We start from the raw sequence: 22225 nt of genomic DNA on the forward strand, positions 1-22225 counted from the left end.
CCGACCGAAGAATCCCGAGTCCCGAACCCCGAGGAAGGAGCCGACGGGGTCGGAGCCGATGCCGGTACCGATGGAGCCAAATGGGGCATTGGAGCCGGCCTAGAAACATCACACGGCACAGAACACTCTGGCTCCGAAGACAGAGATGCGCTTGGAGAAGGAATGATCGAAGACGGGGTCGGGACGGGCTCCGGAGCCGACTGGGCAGGAGCCGAAAACAATTTTGCCAAAAACGGTGACTGGAGGAGCCTCTGAACCACCCTATCAACATCCACATCCGAAAGGGTCCTGGAGGATTTGGAGGACAGGGATGGAGAATGAGATCTCCTCTCAGGAGAAGCTGGTCTGAGACTGGGCGATCGGCTCATAGGAGGTTCCAATACAATTGGAGCCGACGCCGGTTCCGTCAATATCAACCCTTCCTGCAGCCCCGAAGACAGTGGAGCCGAGGAGGTCGATGCAGTTTTTGAGATTTTCTCCGGGGGCTCCGATGAAGCTGCCGGAGCTGGATATCTCTTTTTTGACTTGCCAGATTTTGACTTTCCACTGGAAGACAAATCCCTAGCCTCTTCAAATAGTCCCTTTAAAATTAGCTTATTCTTTCTCTCTTGGAGAGCTCTAGGGCTGAACGCATGACAAAAACTGCAGGATTCCTGCAGATGGATGACTCCCAAGCAATAGACACAAATGGAATGCCCATCGGTAATGGACATTTTGTACCCACATTTATAGCACTTTTTTAAACCCAAAGGTTTGTGCTCCTTGGTATCCTTAGACATCTTAACTACTATGCCCACAACACAAAACCAAGTCTGAAACAAGCACAGGCGTTCACTCTATAAAAAGCAGGAACGACGCTAAATAGTAACCAACACTAAAACAGTGAACAAACACACACCAAGATCAAGTACAAACTCTGAACAAGGGATTGAAAAACCACAAGGAAAAGGAAGCCCAAACCTCTAACTTAAACGGTCTAGACCGACAGAGGAGAACTAGGCCCTCTAACTGAAACGGGCCTAGCCTGAGGGAACAGTCAGTGGGATACCACACAACAATCATACAATCACAACTCTTGACAACGTAGACAAACTTAGACAATTAGCTATGAAAATAGCTTTTGATAGGAATCAAAACTTTTCTTAAGACAAGAAAAAAGAGGGTACTTAGCCACAGCCAAGCCAGACCACGTCCGAGCTACACGAGTGGCAAACGAGATCTGAGGATATGGAGCAGTGCACCATGGGATACCTGCTTAGCCCAGCCAATGAAAGACTATGAGCTAGTAAAATCGGCCGAGTCGGAGCCAATATTCAGCTCCGAACCCACGGGTAAGAATGTAGGCGAGATAGGACTACATAACATCATAGTCCCTTGCCTGTAGCAGTAGACGCCTGGTGGTTGCGGTAATGAACCAGTCTAGGTCTGATGTGAGCTGCTACCACTGCCATGCACTTGGTGAAAACCCTGGAGGCTGTGTTGAGACCAAAGGGCATGGCTCTGAACTGATAATGACTAGCTCCTAGCTGGAAGCGCAGAAATCTTCTGGAGCATTTGTCTATTTCTATGTGATAATACACATCCTGAAGATCTACTGAGCACATCCAATCATCTTTTCCTAAGAACGAAAGTATAGACTGAACCATGACCATCCAGAATTTGATTTAACTGACTTGTTCAAAATGCCACTGATCCAAAATCGGTCTCCAGTCCCCTGTTTTCTTTAGCACTAAAAAGAATCTTGATCTAAATCTAAATTCCAGATCCTTTCTGGTCTGGTGGGACTGCTTAGATGACTCTTTTTTCAAGCAATTTTTGTATTTCTAAAATTGCCGCATCCCTTTGAATGGGTGGAATTTATGGGATTCTCTATGGTTGAGTGGGACGATTGGAGAAGGGGATATTGTAGCCTTTGGTTATAATCTTCTGCACCCAATTGTCGGTTGTTATTGTTAGCCAGGCAGAAAGGTGCAGGGATAGTTGCCCCCCGACTGCCTTCAGAGGGTGGCAATTGGGCCTCCCTTCAAGAGCGCTGGTAGAAGCTTCCAGGGAAGGAATCCCTGGAACCCTGATTTTGCGGGGTACCTCTGCTTCTAATATGGCGTCTTCCATTGCAACTTCCACCTCTGCCTAGAGGGGAGTCGTTACCACGCAAGTCTCGGAAAAGCCCTTGGGACTTTTTGAACCATAGCTTCCCACTCCTCTGGTTCCTGGAATAGGACCGTTGAAGAGTGGAAAAGCATACACTCATGGCAGAAAGGGTATTTCCATACTTCTCACACCTGGTAAGAGTCTCTCTAACCTTGGGGCCAAAAAGGGATGATCCGTCAAAAGGAACACTGATGAAAGAAGACTTGAATGGCTCTGCAAATCCACATAAGCGCATCCAAGCATGTCTCTCCAAGGCTACGCCTGAAGCTGCTGCCCTAGTCATCCCTTCTGCTGCACGTGCTACAAGCTTCATGGATGAATTGCATATTGACTTGAGGGTTGCCAGCTGGGAAGCTACCTTATCCTGTACTGCCTCAGTTACAGATCCTGTCAAAGTATCTGACAGCTCCTTTATCAGATCTCACTGGAGTCTCGTAAAGTGTGTCATGTAGTTCAAAGACCTAAGAGCGAAGATTGATGAAGTGTACACAAATTTCTCAAATCTAGCCAATGTCTTAGTCTCCTTGTTAGGAGAATGGATAGTAGGACTCTCATCTGTAAGTTCCTTTTTAGTGACTGCTGCAACCACATGGCATCTACTGGAATACCTTTAGTCCAATGTTGATGATCCTCTGGGGTTGATAAAATACAATCTGTTCTCTTGGGAACTGGCTCAATAGAATCCGGAATCTTCCAAGTCCACTAAGCACTCAATTTTATTAGATCGTCAGTGGGCAGAGAGATCCAAGAGGTAGAAGGCTGGGCACGGAAGGTATACCAACTCCTCAAAAGAAGGCTGATGGGACGTCCAGCCACTAGTCTGCTTCAGGAGTTCTAAAATGTCTCCAAATGAGACATCTTCTGGGAGTAACCTTGGGAAACCTTCCCCTTCATCGTAATCAGTATCCTCCATGTAAGACTCTTCAGGGGAGTCCAAGTGCTTTCCTCTTGCACTTTTTCTTCAGAGGGATCTCTTCAGTGGGATGTGCCAAAAAGGTATCTGAAGAAGACATAACTACTATCGTAGTACCTGAGGCTTTACTGCCCTCTCTGTCCCATGTCAGAGGCTGGTGTAAGCTCTGGTCGAGAAGATGGACTGAGATGTTAGCCCGACGAAGAAGGTATTGACTTTGAGCCCAAAATGTACAAGGCCCTCCCATACAGGGGTGGGAGGAAAGAATCGAGACAGAGTCCCTTGGACCCGAGGTCACACCCTGCACCAAAGAAGCCACCTCTGAGGCTGAAGCCAGAGCCAAGCTCAGATGTGAAGATGCCCCAAGGAGCATGGAATGATCCAAAAGAATCGGAGTGGAGCCCCACTTCCTGGAACAGACAACAAAGCTTCTCCCTTGGGAGGTCTCCGGTTCCAATAGAACTGAAGAGTTTAGGGTTGCTATCTTTGCCAGAGATGCAGATCTGATTGGCACAAACACAGTCGAGACAGGAACTGTCAGGTCTGGGAGCTCTGAAGGCTCAGTTGGAGTCAGAGGAGGAACCATTGCTGGTTTAGAAACTTGTAACATTCCAGACCCAGACAGGTTAGGAACCAAAGAGGTGGATAATCCTCTCACCATAAGGAGCTGATCCACCAGCCTCAGAACATCAGACTCTGTGAGGCTCTTGATGGAACAGACCAAAGAGATCAACGGGGACCAGGGTCTGTCCCTAGGAGATCGGTCAGCAAATGGGTCAACTGAAGGTGAATACCTTGTGCGGGGGTAAATCCTTGAAGGAATATTCCTTTGGTTCAAAATTCATTAGAATGGAGGAGGAAGATGAGGTCTGTTCCAATAAAACAGTGGGTGTCAAAGTTGTCTGTGCAGGAGACAACACCAATGGCACTGATGATAGCTGTTGTTTCCCATTCAGAAACAGTGGGAACTGGGGAAGTCCTACCCTTTTTCACAGACAGTTCCAACAAGACTGTCTGAACCAAACAAGTCCTCTTCTTGGATCCTTAACGTCTGGAAGAGGACTGAGAGCAGACATCAGTTTTGGAGGATACAGATACAGCCTTGTCAAAGGAAGACTTTATAAGACCTTTTAAAATGAGTTTATTTTTTTCTGTCTATAGGGGTCCGGTGGCTAAAGCCATGACAGATGGCACAATCTTCCTGAAGGTGCACCAGGCCCAAGCAGTAGACACATAAGTAGTGTCCGTCAGAGTCAGGAAGCTTCCAATCAAACTTCTGGCATCTTTTGAAGCCAGAAGTGCCTCTAGCTTTCTCCACCATAACCACACACTAAGAAAGGTAGACAGAAAGAAGAAAGGAAGATTTTTTTTTTTTTTTCAAAAGAGAAAAAAGGAAAGGGGAAGAAAGGTACCAAAAATGGTACACAATAATTACCTTAATGGTAAGAAAGGAAAGGGAAAGATGAGGTACCAACAATGGTACAAGAGATTACCCAAAAGCAGTGAAAGGAGAAGAACTACAAACAATGGTATTGTAAGGAAACACTATCATGCTTAAGAGGAGCTTGGTAAGAAAAGAAAAACATAGATAAACAGTAAAGAAAGGAAAAATTTAAGACTTACGATGCGAATGTGTCTGGCACTTTGAAGCAGCAAACGAGATCTGAGGTAATCTTGAGAGAAGCATTCTGGGTAAAGCTAAGCTCAAGAGTTTTTGGAAGGCACGAGCTGGAATAACAGCCAACTTGGTTCCGAGATACGGAACCAAACCCACAGTCAAGGATTATGTGAAGACTGACAATATCAGATCAATTTTTATACATAACTGCCACATGTACAATCCACTAAGTTACATGTGTGCTTCCTCTTTAGTAACTTCCACCTCTGTAAAATCTTGGAATGTATATGTACAAATGTAACTGTTTGCGTATAAATGTAAATAAAAATGTAATTACTGTTTGAGTACAAATGTAAATAGAAATGTAACTACTTTGTGTTTGACATGAACTTACTATATAATGCAATGTACACAAATAGAGCTCTTCTCCCCAGGCCTCCGCTGAAAATGGGTATTACATAGTCAAGACCTTCCTGGTAAACAAAGACAAATAAATAAATAATGAAGTGTTTAGTGGGGAGTGCAATGATGTTTTTTTTCATTCTGAAGGTAAATTTTTAATCTGGGATGTGACAATATTACACAGCATGGACCCTGTAATACACCCTGTAAGTACATTTAGCAAGTCTTGCAGTCTTTTAATTTTTTTCCCCACTGTCCCTTACTGGCTGGTTTTCAATCTACATACTTCTATTCTCTATCCTCTTACTTTATTTGGTTGTGTTTTATCCATACTGGCTCTTGATAGATTCATAAGTAGTTACTTGGCTTCCAGTCCAGGAGACCACTGAGTAGCCTAGTATAAATTCCCAGTTGCCTCAAGCATTGCCCAGTTAAATGAAATGACTTACTCAAGATCACACAGTAAGTAAACAAGGGCTGAGGGAATCCAACACTTTGCCACAGGAACTACAGTTTACTGATGTAACCCTTTATGCTAACTGCCAGACTTTGGCATCAAATGATCTACAAATATGGACTTTGAATTCCTTTTCTAAACAAAGGCAATTCTTTAAGTTGGAACTAGTGAACCATATGTGTCTTCATTATTAACATACCTTCTGGTTGTCCTTTAAGTGTTTTTATCTTAACTTTTCCAGAGGAAACCTAAAGTGATTACAGAAAATATGTATGTTAGGTACAAGTGATGTTAGTTGAAATACTAACTTACTACAGTTGTACAGATATTTCATAATAAAAGGATAAGTTTCAAATATTAACACAAATTAGTATCACTCCTATGTTACTACATATTTTTTAAATTTTGGATATGCCAATATATACTGGTTCCAGTACTATATGTATTTATTATACAAAACTGGTTACATAGAAAAATATATTATACTAAAATTAGAAGTTATGTACCTACCATAACGTTCCATGTTAGTTGTCTTCTCTCGCCTTCTTTCTTGCTGGATGGGTTCGGAGCCGATCCTCGGCTCCGACTCGGCACTTGCTAAACTCGAGAGCTAATTTTACCAGCTCGAGGCAACCCTATATCCCATGATGCAAGGCGGAGATTACTCAGATCTCATTTGGTAGCTAAAGAAATAGCAGTATTTTCTTCCAACTAAAGAGGAGGAAGAAAATAAGGATACTAAATAACATCATAACCCTCTAGAAAGAATCAACATAATCTAGTGACACGGAGTTGAACAGCTAGAAAAAAGGTAATAACCTCTTAATAGAAGATGTATAATCTTCCCGGTCTGACCAGGCTAGGGGGATGGAGGATGGGCCTAAGAAAGAAGGCGAGAGAAGACAACTAACATGGAAGGTTATGGTAGGTACATAACTTCTAAATGTTAAGTTGACAATCTCGCCTTCATTCTTGCTGGATGGGACCGCGTCCCTAGCACCTCTATCCTGGGTGGCTCAATGGAACAGACTCTTGAGAACGGTGGAACCAAAATTTGCTCTGTCTCTGGAGACCAAATCTAATTTGTAATGTGAAACAAAGGTATGAGGAGAGGCCCATGTGGCTGCTGCACAAATAGTGTCTATTGGAAGTCTAGCTTGAAAAGCTGTATATGTAGCTAGAGCTCTGGTAGAATGGGCTTTTGGGTTAGAAACAAACTCTTTGCCTCTGAGATGATAAATGTAAGTGATCACAGAAGACAGCCACCTAGATAAAGTTACCTTGGAAACTGGAAGGCCTTTCCTGTTCTCTGCATAGGATAGAAATAGTTGATCAGATTTCCTAAAAATTTTTGTCTTATCCAGATAATATCTGAGCTGGCGGTGAACATCAAGATAATGTAACTTTTGTTCAGCTCTATCAGAATAGTTCGGAAAAAATACTGGAAGATCAATGGATTGATTTAGGTTAGTTTGTGATGCCACCTTTGGTAAGAAAGACGGATTAGTTCTTAGGGATACCCTGTCTTTGTGGAATATTAGATAGGGAGGGCGAACACAGAGAGCATGAAGCTCAGATACTCTTCTGGCAGATGTAATGGCAACTTGAAAAAGTGTCTTCCAAGAAAGCAATTTCAAAGAACAGGTAGCTGCAGGTTCGAACGGGGGAAGAATCAAGGATGTTAAAATTAAATTTAGATCCCACTGAGGTGGGGGGGTCTCTAATCGGAGGTTTCAATAAAAAGATACCTCGAAGGAATGTCTTGCAAAATTTATGTGGCATAATGTTGTGGTCCAAAAAGCCTATATGAAAATTTGAAATGGCTGCCAGTTGAACTTTCACTGTGGAAGAAGGGGATCCTGAATGAAAAACGTCAGCTAGAAAGTCCATTACCGAATGAATTGGAGCAGTATAGGGGTCTATGTTCCTAGCTTTCGCCCAGAAAGAGAAACATCGCCATTTACTAGTGTAAATCTTTCTGGTAGAAGATTTTAGGGAAGCTACTATGATATCCCGTACAAGATTAGAAATCATAGGAAGCCTGGCTAAGGATGGAAGTGGAGCAACCAAGCAGTGAGGTTGAGAGAGGGTATGGATTGGTGCAGTTGACCTGACTGGTGGGTCAGAAGATCTGGAACGGGGTCCAGATGCCATGGCTGTAGCAAGAGGTAATGATGTAGGAATGGAAACCATATCTGTCGAGGCCAATAAGGGGCAATGAGAATCAACTTGGCTCTCAAAGCGGTTGCTTTCTGAATTAGCTGAGGTATCAGCGGAAAAGGTGGAAAGGCATAAAGAAGTCCCCGGGGCCAATCTTGGGTTAGAGCGTCTCTGGGGGGATGGCCTGGAAGGGGGAAGAGAGAGAAGAAGTCTGAGCATTTGCTGTTTTGAGGTGTAGCGAAAAGGTCGCAGCAAGGAAGACCCCACTTCTGAAAAATCTCTTCCGTCACTGACTGTTTGAGAGACCACTCGTAAGGCATGAGAATAGCTCTGCTCAATCTGTCCGCTATGATGTTGGATTTCCCGGGGATGTGCGTTGCTATCAGAAACCGGTGAGAGGAGATTGCCCATTGCCAAAGTCTGAGAGCCTCTCGACACAGTGGATAGGACTTGGTTCCGCCCTGTTTGTTTATATACCACACTACGGACATATTGTCCGTTTGGACTGCAATAGTTCCCAGGGAAGAGAGTCGTTGAGGGCTTGCAACGTTAAAAGCACTGCTCTCATCTCCAGAACATTTATGTGCAGATGGTACTCGAAAGGTTGCCAAGTGCCATGGACCATTCTGCCCTGATAATGCCCCCCCACCCGATCAGGGAGGCGTCCGATGTAACCGTGGCAACCGGGGCAAGAGGAACAAATGGTCTGCCTTGATGGATTTGAGGGGACGATATCCACCAAGTCAGATGTCTTTTGCAAGTTGGAGTTACTATAATCTCGTGACGCATGGGAAGTTGTTGAAAGGACCATTGGGTGAATAGCATCCATTGTAGAAGCCGCATGTAAAAGCGGGCGAGGGGAAGAAGTGTTATGGCAGCCGCCATAAGACCCAGTACTTTCAGAGCAAATCTGGCCTGAATTTTGTTGCTGAATAGAATCACTTGGACGTGTCTTTGAATGTCCAAGATCCTTTGGTCTGTCAACCTTGCTGAAAGTTGTACGGTGTCCAATCTTGCGCCTATAAAAGTAATATATTGACAAGGCAGATTTTTCAAAATTTATAGAAATTCCTAGCCCTCTGCAAGTGTGAATGGTGTAATTTCTGGCTTGGAGAAGCTGATGCCTGGTGGTGGCAATGAGGAGCCAGTCATCTAGATATGGAAACACCTGGAATCCTTGACGTCTCAGGTGAGCCGTAACCACTGCCATGCATTTGGTGAACACTCTGGGGGCTGTAGTGAGTCCAAAGGGCAGGGCTTTGAATTGGAAGTGACTGGTCCCCAGCCGGAAGCGAAGAAATCTTCTGGAGCGTCTGTGAATTTTTACGTGGTAGTACGCATCCTGAAGATCTATCGAGCACATCCAATTGTCCTTGCCCAGAAAGGGCAGAATGGACTGAAGCGTGACCATCCGGAATCTTGATTTCTTTACAAACTTGTTGAGTTTGCTGAGATCTAATATTGGTCTCCAGTCTCCTGTCTTTTTTGGAACTAAAAAGAACCTTGAGTAGATTCCGGATCCTATTTGGTCTGCTGGGACTGGCTGGATGGCTCTTTTTGCTAGCAGTTTTGATATTTCTAGTACTGCTAATTCCCTTAGACCGGGTGAAACGTCTGGAAGGGTTCCCTTTTGTTGAATTGGGGTTTGAATAAAGGGAATTTTGTAACCCTCGGATATAATTGACTGTACCCATTTGTCTTGAGAAAGGGAAAGCCAGGCTATTGGGTACATCGATAGTTTTCCCCCCGACTGCCTCCGAAGGCGGACAATCGGGCAACATCTCAGGGATGCTGGAAGGGTTTGTCAGAAAGAGGCTCTCTGCTACTCTGATTCTGCGGACCACCTCTGCCCCTAGGGCGGCGTCTATTATTGTTACCCCCTCTGCCTCTGGGGGTAAACTGACTTCGTGCGTCAGGCGTGACTCCTTGAGATTTGCGGAACCACATTTTCCCTTCCTTCTGTCCTTTGGGGTAAGGTCTAGAAGGGGTGGAGAAACGGACTCCTACGGCAGAAAGAGTCTTGCCATCTTGTTCGCATCTAGTCAAAGTGTCTTTCACTTGAGGACTGAACAAGGTCAAGTCATCAAAGGGGGAGTTTGTGAAAGACGCCTTGAAGGGGTCTGCAAAATTACAAAGCCACATCCAGGACTGACGCCTTAAAGCCACTCCTGTGCCTGCGGCCCTACTCGCTCCATCGGCTGCATTAGAAATGAGCCGCATGGAGGAGTTAGCAATGGAGTTAAGGATTCTTAGCTGTGAGCTAATCTTATCCTGAGACCCAGCAGCTGACGGATCCTGTAAAACTTCTCCCAACTCTTTAAGAACATCTCTTTGAAGGCGGGTGAAGTGGCATAAGTAGTTCAGCGATCTAATAGCAAAAGTCGCTGAAGAAAAAATCCGCTTACCGTACCTGTCCATAGTCCTAGAATCCTTGTTAGGAGGATGGACAGGTACTGAAGGATCAGCTAGTTCCTTCTTGGTGGCAGCAGCCACCACCATGGCATCAACTGGGACACCCTTTGTCAAATATTGTCTATCTGGTGGGGCCATAATGAATTTAGAAGGCCTCCTAGGAATAGGTTCCACCGAATCTGGAGCCATCCACGCCTTCCAAGCCACTACCTCCATGAGAGGGTCGAAAGGAGGAGACACCCAGGAGGTGGAGGGTCGAGATCCGAATGCCTCCAGGTATACTGACTCGTCCTCGGAGGGATTAAGGGAGGGCCAGTTCCCCCTCTGTTTAAGGATTTCAAGGATGTCTGAAAATGAGACATCCTCAGAGGAGGACCTTGGGGATCCCTCCGACTCATCCAAGTCAGTATCTGATGTAGTAGACTCAGGGGAGTCTAAATGTTTCCTCTTACATGTCCTCTTAGGTGGGGGTTCTCCTGACGGATCAGGAGAAGCCTCGGAAGAGGAAGATATTCCCAATGGGGAAACCTGAGGCGTTGGATCTCTGGGTCTGGGAGCAAGAGAGTGGGAAGAGACATCAGCAGGCACTGTAGTGGGAGGAGCTGATGGAACTGTCCATTGACTAAGCCCAGGGGCTAGTACACTCCTCATCACCTCGAAGGCTCCACTGTCAGAGATATCAGAAAGCTCCCTCTCCAAAGAGATAGGAACCCCAGGCCTCACCGAGAGGGAAGGCTCCGAGGCAGATGTTGGGGCCAAACTCACCAACGCCGAAGCTCCGAGAGGGAGAACGGGGTTGGACAAAGGTCCGATGCCACTCGCCCCCTCGGAGCCGATGAGAGAGACTAGACGCCCGGATCCCTGCAATTAAGGTCTCAAGGAGGAAATCGGAGCCGAGGACGATGGAGCCGAAAGGGGTGGTATCGGCTCCGAAGTCACAACGGTACCGGTTCCGAGGAGCTCCGGCTCCGAACTCTGTAAGAGAGTCGGAGGAGGAATGCTCGGTGGATGTGATATAGCTACCGTCTGTTGAGATGGGCTATGGAGTACTTGGGCCAATGCCTGAGACTTTAATAGTCTACTCACCACTCTCTCAAGGTCGTGATCAGATAGCCTGGATGACCGAGAAGATCGGCTCCGATGGCTCCGCTCCGAGAGCAAAGGTGATCTCGGAGCCGAATGTATGGATTCCACTGAAGGGGATCGAGATCTCTTTTTTGAGATCAATGGAGCCATCGGAGCCTAAGATACGTCGGCTCCAGCCGGAGCCGACACTGAGTGTCTGGATCTGGTAGTATCGGTGCCGGATGGAGTCGATACTGAGACTGGCATGGAAAGATCGGCTCTGGCCAGAGCCGATCTCGAGCCTGGTGAGGAAGGACCTGAAGCCGACGGCTTGGAAGCTTGAGCCGAAGGCTTAACAGGTTTCGAGGGCTTCCCCGGCAATGACTTAGTCGGGGAGCTCTCGGGCTTTAATAAGCCCCTTAATATGAGTTTATTTTTTCATTCCTGCAGGACTCTTGGGCTGAAAGCATGACAGATAGCACTGATTTACTCAATTTACTCATGGAGAAAGATGCAAACAATTGACCAGTTTTTTCTGAAATCCTGTGTTCTGTGTAAATAAAACCTCAGCTGCCAAAGTACATTATTTATTTATTTGTTGACCGAGTTAGTGTGGCTGGGCAGCATGCCTTTTTTCAGTAGAGACCCGAGGAGAAAAGCTCTAGATTATGTGAAGGTAGACATCGGTGAGAAATTAAAACATTTAGAGGAAATGAAAAACATAATGCAATATTAGAGCTATACATAGTAATAACAAAGGAAACAAATATTTGAGATTTACATAGTAATAACAAAGGAAAACATAATAAAACAATTGTGATGACCCAGATTAAAAGAGAAGTTAAGGAAAAGGGTTGGTCAGGTTAAGTGTCCTATAAAAGATTACGTTAAACAAGAAGACATAGATTCTTGGAGAGCAGCAGAGATAGGAGATCAGGAGAAATAAACGGGGTGAGAGCAGAGGGTATTTAGTAAGAGGATAGGGGAAATTAGATGAGGGGACAATAATGGTAAAGGGGGAAACAGGGAAGAGACAGTCATCCAGAAGAAGCAGCAGGTATTCACCTTTGTTAAAAACTTTAGGGAAGAACACATGTAAATTGATGACCTGGTTTAAGTTGGATTCAGAAGTTACCTTGGGTAGAAAGGATGGGTTTGTGCATAATGAGACCCTGTCTTTATGAAAGATCAAATATGGAAGTTTTGCACAGAGGGCTTGGAACTACTCACCTGGCAGAGGTTGTAGCAATCAAAAAAACTATCTTCCAGGAAAAAAATGTAAAGCCAATCTTAGCAGAAGGCTCAATGGGAGATTGGGTAAGAGCCTGTAAGTGAATAGTCAAATCCCAAGTGGGTGTAGGATCTTTAACTGAAGGACTGAGTAAAAAACAAAAAAAGTAATGTTTCTACCATAACGTTCCATCTGTTTTGTCGATCTTCATTCATTTCTACAAGTGAGTGCATTGATGACGCAAACTGTCATATGATTATATGGGGGGGTATTTAAACTTGGTGTTTGTGCTTTAGTAACAGATTCTGATATAATATTTTTTATACGGAAATGTCCAATCTTGTCAATTTTGCTGTGTTTTATTAAACTACTGGAAGCTCTTCTTGGCCTGTATTTTTCATTCCTGGATTATCTTGCTGGCGGTGGAATTTTGCTCGATCTTCATTCATTCATTCTTGACTTGATGGGTTCAGTTCCAAATCCTCGGAACCGGCTCGGCCATTATACAAAGCTTGCATCAGCCAAAAACTCTTAGAGCTAATAAGGCTTTACCCATACTGTTTCTCTTCCCATTACATCACATCGAGTTTGTCTATCATTATGAAAAATGGAAGCCCTGTCTGAGCAACAACCTTATAACAACCCCAGGACTAGATCCGAACCTCCAGGAATCTCTAGGAGGGGTCAGGAGGGTGGGATGTCAAGAATGAATGAAGATTGATAAAACAGATGGAACATTATGGTAAGAAACATAACTTCTTTAACTGATGTTGTCAATCTGCATTCATTCTTGACTGATGGGACAGAGTCCCGAGCTACTTTAGATCCTGGGCGGCCCTAAGGAAGGATATTCCTGAGCACCATAGAGCCGAAGCATGCATCTCCCCTGGAGAACATGTCTAATTTGTAATGAGTGATAAAGATATGAGGGGTAGCCCAAGTTGCAGCTGCACATATGTCTTCCATAGAAGTTCCAGAATGGAAGACCGCTGAAATGGACCTTGTTGAATGAGCTCTAACTTTTGTCGGTGGTTTGAGTTTATTCTGATTGTATACAAAGGTAATGCAGTCTCTTAACCATTTTGATAAGGTGACCTTTAAAACCATTTTTCCCAATCTGGTACCTGAAAAGGATAGAAATAGTTGGTCTGATTTTCTAGAGGCCTTTGTTCTGTCTCAGTAGAAATGTAACTGCCTGTGGACGTCAACATGTGCAAACAGTACTCTCCTTTGTTTGAAAAATTTGCAAGGAAAACTGGTAAGTCTATGGTCTGGTTGATATTGGACTGTGACACCACTTTAGGAAGGAAGGAGGGAGGGATCGATTCTGAGTGATACTCTTTCTTTGTGGAAGATGATATATGGATGCTTCGCACACAAAGCTTGTAACTTTGAAATTCTCCTAGCACACATGATAGCTACTAGGAAGAGGGTCCTCTAAGATAAAAACTTGAGGTCACAAGAGGCTGCTGGCTCAAAGGGCTGACAAACTAAGCATTGCAAGACTAAGGTCAAATCTCAAGGCACTACTGGATCTTCGAAAGGTGGCTTCAAATGTTGAGTGCCCTTAAGAAACATTTTGCAAAGATGGTGAGACATCAATGAATGATCAAAACCATTATGGAAATTCAAAATAGCAGCTAAATGAACTTTAACGGTAGATGTTGAGGCTACAAATTGAAATAAGGTGGCTAAGTATTCCAGGACCTTATCGACTAGAGCCGAGAAAAGGATCAAAAACGTTTGTATCTGACCAAATAGAGAATATTTTACATTTGCTAAGGTAAATTTTTCTGGTGGACAGTTTATGAGAAGCCAGAAATATCTTTTGCACTGGGGAGGACAAATTGTTTTGCCTGGCAATTACTGGAAGTGGAGAAAACAAGCCGGCAGCTTGAGATGTTGAAGGTTGGGATGCACCAAGTCCTGAGGATGAGATAACAGGTCCAAAGATGGATCCAGAGTCCATGGGTGGTGAACTGGGTGAGGCCAGAGAAAGGGAAACCAGACGATTAAGGTGCAATGAGAATCACTTTGCTTCTCAACTGTTGGGCTTTCCTCAGAAATTGGGGAATTAGAGGGATTGATGGAGAGGCATATAAAAGTGCTGGGGGTCAATCGTGAAGAAGTGTATCTCTCAGCGACTCCCCACGAGGAGGAACTAGACAAAGTAGCTGCTGCATTTCTGGTTTATGGGAGAGGCGAACAGGTCGCAGTAAGGCTGACCCCATCAATGAAACTTTTTTGTCGCTACGTTGGGATTGAGAGATCACTCATGTGGTAGAAGGATACACCTGCTTAGTTTGTCTGCAATCACACTGGAATTCCCCGGAATATGTGTTGCTATTAGAAAGCGGTTGGAGGTGATTGCCATTTGCCAAACTCTTATGGCTTCCTGACATAATGAGTAAGACCTGGTTCCCCAGTTTGTTGATGTACCAGACTACGGACATGTTGTCTAACTAGATAGCAATCATCCCTAATGGAAGGGCAGACTGGAATGTTTGCAATGCTAAAAGCACTGCCTTCAGTTGTAGGACACTGGTGTGCAGACTGGCCTCCTGTGGGGATCAAGCACCTTGGATGGTCTTTCCCTGAAAATTCCACCCCACCCTATCAAGGAAGCTTCCGTCGCCACTACCGCCTTGGGCTGATGGGAGAGAAGGGATGACTCTATAAATCCTCTTCCGGCTTCATCCACCAAGATAAATCCTTCTTGCAGCAGTTTGTTATTAGGATTGGATGAGACATGGGGTGAGTTAGAAGTGATCATTGTGATGCTAGGAGCCATTAAAGCAGCCTCATGTGGTACCTCACCAGAGGGACTAATGTTATTATTGCCACCATGAATCCGAGAAGTTGTAGTACCGGACGACCAGGAACTTTGCCTTGGGAGAGAATCACTTGAAGTTGCAATCTCGGCTTTAATAACCTGTGATGAGGAAGGGAGGCCACGCAAGATTTTGTATTTCGTTTTGTTCTGATGAATTCCAGGTCCTGTGAGGGAGATAAGCATTTCAATCAACAAAGAAAAATCAAAACTAAGAACTCTGCAAGGTGTAGAACACAGTCTATGGCACAAAGTAGCATAAGACTGGTGGGAGGGTGAGGAGCCAGTCGTCTAAATATGGAAGCACACAGAATCCCTGTAGCCTTAAATGAGATGCTACAACTACCATGCATTTGGTGAACACCCTGGGGGTTGTGGTGAAACCAAGGAGCAGTGCTCGAAACTGAAAAATGACTGGCTCCTGGTCGGAAGCGGAGATATCTTCTGGAGTGTTTGTCCATCTTTACGTGGTAACACGCATCTTGAAGCTCTATAGAACACATCCAGTCATCCTTCTCTAGAAATGGAAGGATAGACTGAACCATGACCATCTGGAATTTTATTTGTTGCACAAATTTGTTCAATACACTGAGATCCAAGACTGGCCTCCAGTCCCCTGTCTTTTTTGGCACTAAAATGGATCTTGAGTAGAATCCGGATCCTATATGGTCTGGTGAGACTGCTTGGATAACTCTTTTTTGAAGCAGCTTTTGAATTTCTAGTGCTGCCATATCCCTCTGACTGAGTGGAACATCGGGGATTCCCCTTTGTGGTTTGGGGAAAAAAATTGAAGGGAATGGGGTAACCTCTGGTGATTACTGTCTGCACCCAGGAATCTGATGTTATTGTGAGCCAGGCTGAGTGGTGCAGAGAAAATCTTTCTCCTGACTGCTTCCACAGGTAAGCAATTGGGCCGCCACTTAGGAGCGCTGGTAGGGTTGTCCAGAAAAGAAATCTCTGGAACCCTGGTAGAGTGGACCCCTCTGCCATGGGAGGGGAGTCTTCCAGATGAGTTACCCCCTCTGCCCTGGGGGGAATACTCACTATATGTATCCCGAAAAGGCCCTTGGGTCTTCTTGAACCACATCTTTCCACTCCTCTGATTCCTAGAGTAATGTCGTTGTGGAGTGGAAAAACGCATGCCCACAGCAGAAAGGGTCTTCTGGTCCTTTTCACACCTGGCTAATGTGTCTCTAACCTTTGGGCCAAATAATGAAGTAGCATCAACTGGGGAATTAACAAAGGAAGACTTAAAGGGGTCCACAGAATCACACAAGCGCATCCAGGCGTGATACCTTATGGCAATACCTGTACCCGTTGCTCGGGATGGCCCTTTGGTTGCATGTGCAATAAGCCACATAGACGACTTAGAGATAGACTCTAGGGTGGCAAGCTGGGAGGCAACATTATCTCGGACCTCGTCAGACACTGCTCCTGCCATGGTATCTGCGAAAGCTCAGTTATCAGATCTCTTTGGATTCTAGTGAAGTGCAACAAAAGAATTTCAAGGACCGAACAGCAAAGGTCGAGGAAGCAAAGACCCACTTCCCAAATCTGTCCGTTTTCCTGGACACTCGGTTGGGAGGATGGACAGTTGAACTCTCTTTGGCGAGTTCCTTCTTTGTGGCCGCTGCCACCACCAAGGCATTCACTACTACACCCTTAGACCAATGGGGCTGATCCTCAGGGGTTGAAAGAATTTTGTCCGGTATCCAGGGAATAGGCTCTATGGCATCAGGAGCCTTCCACGCACGCTGTACAATACGTTTGATTAGTTCATCAGCACGTGGGGTCACCCAGGAAGTAGATGGCTAGGCATCCAAGTGCAATTGACAGTGGGTAAATTGACTGTTCTATTTATAGCTTGCTACAGATCTCCCACCTTGTCTCAGGACCTCACGCAGCATTCCTGAGAACATTAGAAAGTATGAAGATTCTACCCAACACCATTCTACTGGGTGACTTCAACTATCCAAACATTGACTGAGAAAACTACTCAAGCTCAAATGACCTAGCCCAATGCTTCCTTGAGTTTATAAACTCAAACGCCCTTGAACAGCTGGTCACCACTCCCACAAGAGGTGACAACATACTGGACCTGGTCATCACCAACATGGGGAACCTATGTTCCACACCTGAGGTAACCTCATCATTGGTAAGATCAGATCACAAACTAATCACACAGGACATCCACACCCCCCCCTCCCCCAGTCAAGGAAATCAAGGTAAAAAAAACTTCTCGAAAGCCAACTTCACACTCCTCAACACCGAGGTGGGAAGTTTCAAAGCTCCCAATCAAATGGAAAATGATGACCCATCGGCAGAATCCTTTACAAGTGCATTCTATGAACACATTCAAGAATGCATGTACCGAGCCATCCCAAGTAAAACCAAGACCAACTCCTCAGAAAAGAGGAAGCTATTCTGGTGGACCCCGGCCATAAATAAACTTTACAACAGAAGGAGGAAACTCCTGCAAGATAGAACAAAATCCCAAAATAAGAAGGCATCTCTGATTAACATCAGTAAAAAACTGCGCTCCCTCATTAAATCATCCAAGGCCAACTTCGAAAGAAAAATAGCTAATGACTCTAAGGATAACTGCAAGGCCTTCTTTAACTATGTCAAGAGTCTAGGGGAAAACTCTCAGATATGCTCCGAGCTACTGCATAAAGGCCATAAATACACTGAACCAACCGACATTGCCAACATCCTGGCTGACAAGTTCAGTGCAAACTTCACCCCCCCCCTCTCCACCAAAGGGGCTAGCACCCATCCCAGAAGAATGTGGCGCTCCAGATATCTCAGACACACAAGTAAAGACGGCCCTTGCAAAGGCCAAAAACACAGCATCAATGGGACCAGATGCTATCCCAGGTTGTGTCTTACACGAGCTTCAAAATGAACTAACCCCCCCCCCATCTCAAATCACTATTCAAACTCAGCCTCTCTACAGGCTATGTACCCAAAGAATGGCGTACACCAACAGTCGTACCACTCCACAAAGGTGGTGCCACAACTGACCCTGGGAACTATCGCCCTATAAGCCTGACTAGCTTGGTCTGCAAAGCCATGGAACGTATTATCTTGGAGCTCATTAACAGGGACAATGGGAACCCCCAGACACTGGACCCCACCCAGTTCGGCTTTGTTAAAGGCAGATCTTGCCTGCTGAACTTGGTCGACTTCTTCGAAACAGTCACCAAGGCCATAGATGAAGGGAAGGTGGTCCACACAGCATATCTGGACCTCGTTAAGGCGTTCGACACCATCCCACACTCAGAAAATAGAAGTTATGTACTTACCATAACGTTCCATGTGGAGTGTTCATCTCGCCTTTGTTCTTACACATGGGTTCGGAGCCGATCCTCGGCTCCGTGCCAGCCTCTTGCAAGCTCTGCATCGAGAAGAAGCTCGAGACAATCTAATACCCACAATCCCCCTCTGCCTTTACCTCAGATCTAGTTTGCAAGCAAACCAATCTACATAACAGCACATTCATGCCATACATCTATACATACATAAACAGACACATATAAGTATATGTGTATACCAACTATGTACAGAGAATAATGACAGTAGCAAAAATGCTTCTGGCCAGGCATCAAAGAACGTTCTTCCTAAGGGTGGGAGGGTGGGACTGTAAGAACAAAGGCGAGATGAACACTCCACGTGGAACGTTATGGTAAGTACATAACTTCTATATGTGATAGTGTTCAATCTCGCCGTTTGTTCTTACACATGGGTAGCGTCCCTAGCTCCTAAATCCTGAGGAACTCACGGGAGGACGTTCTTGAGCACAGTGGAACCAAAGGTTGCCCTGTCCCTAGAAACCTTATCTACTTTATAATGAGAAATAAATGTATGTGGCTTAGACCAGGTAGCAGCCGCACAAATAGCATCCAGAGGTAGGCGAGCTGCATGAGCCAAAGACGTAGATATTGATCTTGTGGAATGTCCCTTGGGTTTGTTTAGAAGGGGATGATTTGCAGAATCGTATACATAGATTATACAATCCGTTAACCACTTTGAAAGAGTTATTTTGGTAACTGCAAGTCCTTTCCTGCTATCAGCAAAAGCCACAAAGAGTTGATCTGTTTTCCTGTGATCTTTTGTTCTATCCAAATAAAACCTTAGCTGTCTGTGAACATCCAATTTGTGTAACATATACTCCATTTTGTTGGAGTGGTTTTTGAAGAAAGTGGGTAATTCAATGGACTGATTAATGTTGTTAATAGAACACACTTTAGGAGGAAGGATGAATTGGTTCGAAGAGAAACTCTGTCAGAGTGAAAGATCAGATAAGGGTGCTTAATGGAGAGAGCCTGAAGTTCAGACACTCGTCTAGCAGAAGTAATGGCTACCAGAAAGAGAGTTTTCCAGGACAAATATTTTAATGGGCAAGAAGAAGCAGGTTCAAAGGGGGGCAACATTAATTTAGATAGTAACAAGTTTAGACTCCAAGGTGACGTAGGAGATCTGACCGGAGGTCTAATATGAAAAACTCCTTTTAAAAAGGCTTTACAAAGTCTGTGAGCCATGATAGGAGCTCCACACTCTTCCACATGGAAATTCGAAATGGCAGCCAATTGAACTCTTAGAGTAGCAGGAGAAGCACCCTGATGAAATAAGTCTGTTAAGAACTCTAAAATCTTATTCAAAGGAGCTGTAAAGGGATCAACATGGTGTGTATTCGCCCAGAATACAAACCGTTTCCATTTGCTAGTATATGTTTTAGTAGTGGAAGCCTTATGCGAAGCCACTAATATATTCTGGACTGCTGGTGACAAGAGATCAGACCTGGCTAAGTTGGGAATTGGAGCAGCCAAGCTGCTAGATGGAGCGACAGAAGCGCGGGATGGGGAACCCCTGACGAGTGAGTCAACAGATCCGGCTCTGGGTCCAGAATCCAGGGTCCCCGAATGCAGTGAATTTTCAGGAAGGGAAATCAAATTTGACGAGGCCAGAATGGAGCAATGAGAATTATCGTCCTGTGAAGGTTCCTGGCTTTCTGAAGAAATTTCGATATCAGAGGAAATGGAGGAAATGCGTACAGGAGTCCCGGGGGCCAATCGTAAACCAGTGCGTCCCTGGGGACTTCCCCTGGAGGGGGTAATAGGGCAAAGTAGCTCCTGCATTTGGCGTTCATTGGAGATGCAAACAGGTCGCAGGAAGGCTGGCCCCATGTGCGAAAAATCCTTTTCGCCACTGACTGTTTCAGAGACCACTCGTGCGGTAGCAGAATTGCTCTGCTCAGCCTGTCGGCTATGACGTTGGATGACCCCGGGATGTGCGTTGCTATTAGAAAGCGACCCGTGGACTCTGCCCACTGCCAAATTCTCATGGCCTCTCTGCATAGTTGATAGGACTTGGTTCCCCCTTGTTTGTTTATGTACCAGACTACCGACATGTTGTCCGTCTGAACTGCAATAGTCCCTAGAGGAAGAAGGGGAGCAAAGTGTTGCAACGCTAGAAACACTGCCCTCAACTCTACAACATTGATGTGCAGATTGTACTCCAAATTGGTCCATTCGCCTTGGACTGTCTGTCCCTGAAAGATGCCCCCCCACCCTATCAGGGAAGCGTCCGTGGTCACCGTAACTGTGGCGTGGGTAGCACAAACGGCCTCCCCTGGGAAAGGTTGCGTTTGGAGCCACCAGTTTAGGTCTGTTTTGCAAGTCTTTGTTATGAGAATCTCGTGTGTTAGAGGTAGTTGTTGAAATGACCATTGAGCAAACAGTAGCCATTGTAGAACTCTCATGTGCAGCCTTCCCAGGGGAATTGCAATAAGGGAGGCTGCCATGAGGCCCAACACCTTCAGTACTAGTTTTGCAGGAGATTTCCTTGACAAGAGTAGAAGACGTATGTGAGTCTGCAGTGATAATATCCTTTCTGGGGGAAGCCTCAGAACTAATTGACGTGTGTTTAACTCTGCTCCTATGAACAAGATATTTTGTGATGGCTGAAGTAAGGATTTTCCGAAATTTACGGAGATCCCTAGGTGAACACACAGTTGAAGAACATAGTCTCTGGCCTGCAGTAGTTGACGCCAGGTGGTGGCTGAAAGGAGCCAGTCGTCCAGATACGGAAACACCTGGAATCCCTGACGTCTCAAGTGAGACGCTACCACTGCCATGCATTTGGTGAAGACTCTGGGGGCTGAGGTCAGACCAAAGGGCAGGGCTCGAAATTGAAAGTGACTGGCTCCCAGCCGGAAGCGCAAATGATCTCTGGATGCCCTGGCCATTTTGATGTGGTAGTATGCATCCTCTAGATCTATTGAGCACATCCACTCGTCCTTCTGTAGAAATGGAAGGATCGATTGAAGCATGACCATTCGGAACTTGTTGACGAAAGTATTGAGGTAACTCAGGTCTAGAATGGGCCTCCAGTCCCCTGTTTTCTTTGGAACTAAAAAGAACCTTGAGTAAGTCCCGAATCCTTGCTGGTCCGCTGGGACTGGCTGGATGACTCTTTTTTCTAACAACTTTGAAATTTCTAAAGCTGCTGGCTCTCGCAGATGGGGCGGTACATCTGGGAGTCTTTTCTTTGGAATGGGATAGGATAGGAAGGGTATGGTGTAACCTCTGGTAACTACGCTTTTTACCCAATTGTCTGTAGTTATATCTTGCCAGGCCTGAGGGTAAAGGCTAGCGACCCTCGACTGCCTCCAGAGCAGGACAGTCGGGCCTCCTCTCAGGAGTGCTGGAAAGGTTTACCAGGGAGTGTATCCCTGTCACCTTGATGTTGCGGACCCCCTCTGCCGCCAGGGCGGCGTCTTCCACCTCTGCCCCCTCCTCTGCCTCTAGAGGGGCATCACCCTGTGTGCCCGGAAAGACCCTTGATTTTGTTTCCGAAACCACATTTTCCCACCGTTGCCCTTTGGGGTGCGGTCTGGTTGGGGTGGAAAACGGACTCCGACAGCAGACAGAGTCTTTCCCTCTTGTTCACACCGGTAAGGGTCTCCTTTACCTTGGGGCCAAAAA

The 22225-nt window shown here is 45.5% G+C and overlaps 1 protein-coding gene across 2 annotated transcripts in view; it reads right to left on the reverse strand.

The window, feature by feature from the left end:
- Nucleotides 1-22225, reverse strand: part of ZBBX (zinc finger B-box domain containing) — a 2136907-nt gene that overhangs the window by 1621678 nt on the left and 493004 nt on the right. For both annotated transcript variants that reach the window (XM_044069997.1, XM_044069996.1), the window contains exon 5: nt 5741-5789. In XM_044069997.1, coding sequence (XP_043925932.1) covers nt 5741-5789 — 49 coding nt within the window. The remainder of the gene's footprint in view (nt 1-5740; nt 5790-22225) is intronic.

Source organism: Protopterus annectens, chromosome 4.part1 (assembly GCF_019279795.1).
Source record: "Protopterus annectens isolate FY-2018-M chromosome 4.part1, PAN1.0, whole genome shotgun sequence".
In the NCBI taxonomy this organism is placed as follows: domain Eukaryota; kingdom Metazoa; phylum Chordata; order Ceratodontiformes; family Protopteridae; genus Protopterus; species Protopterus annectens.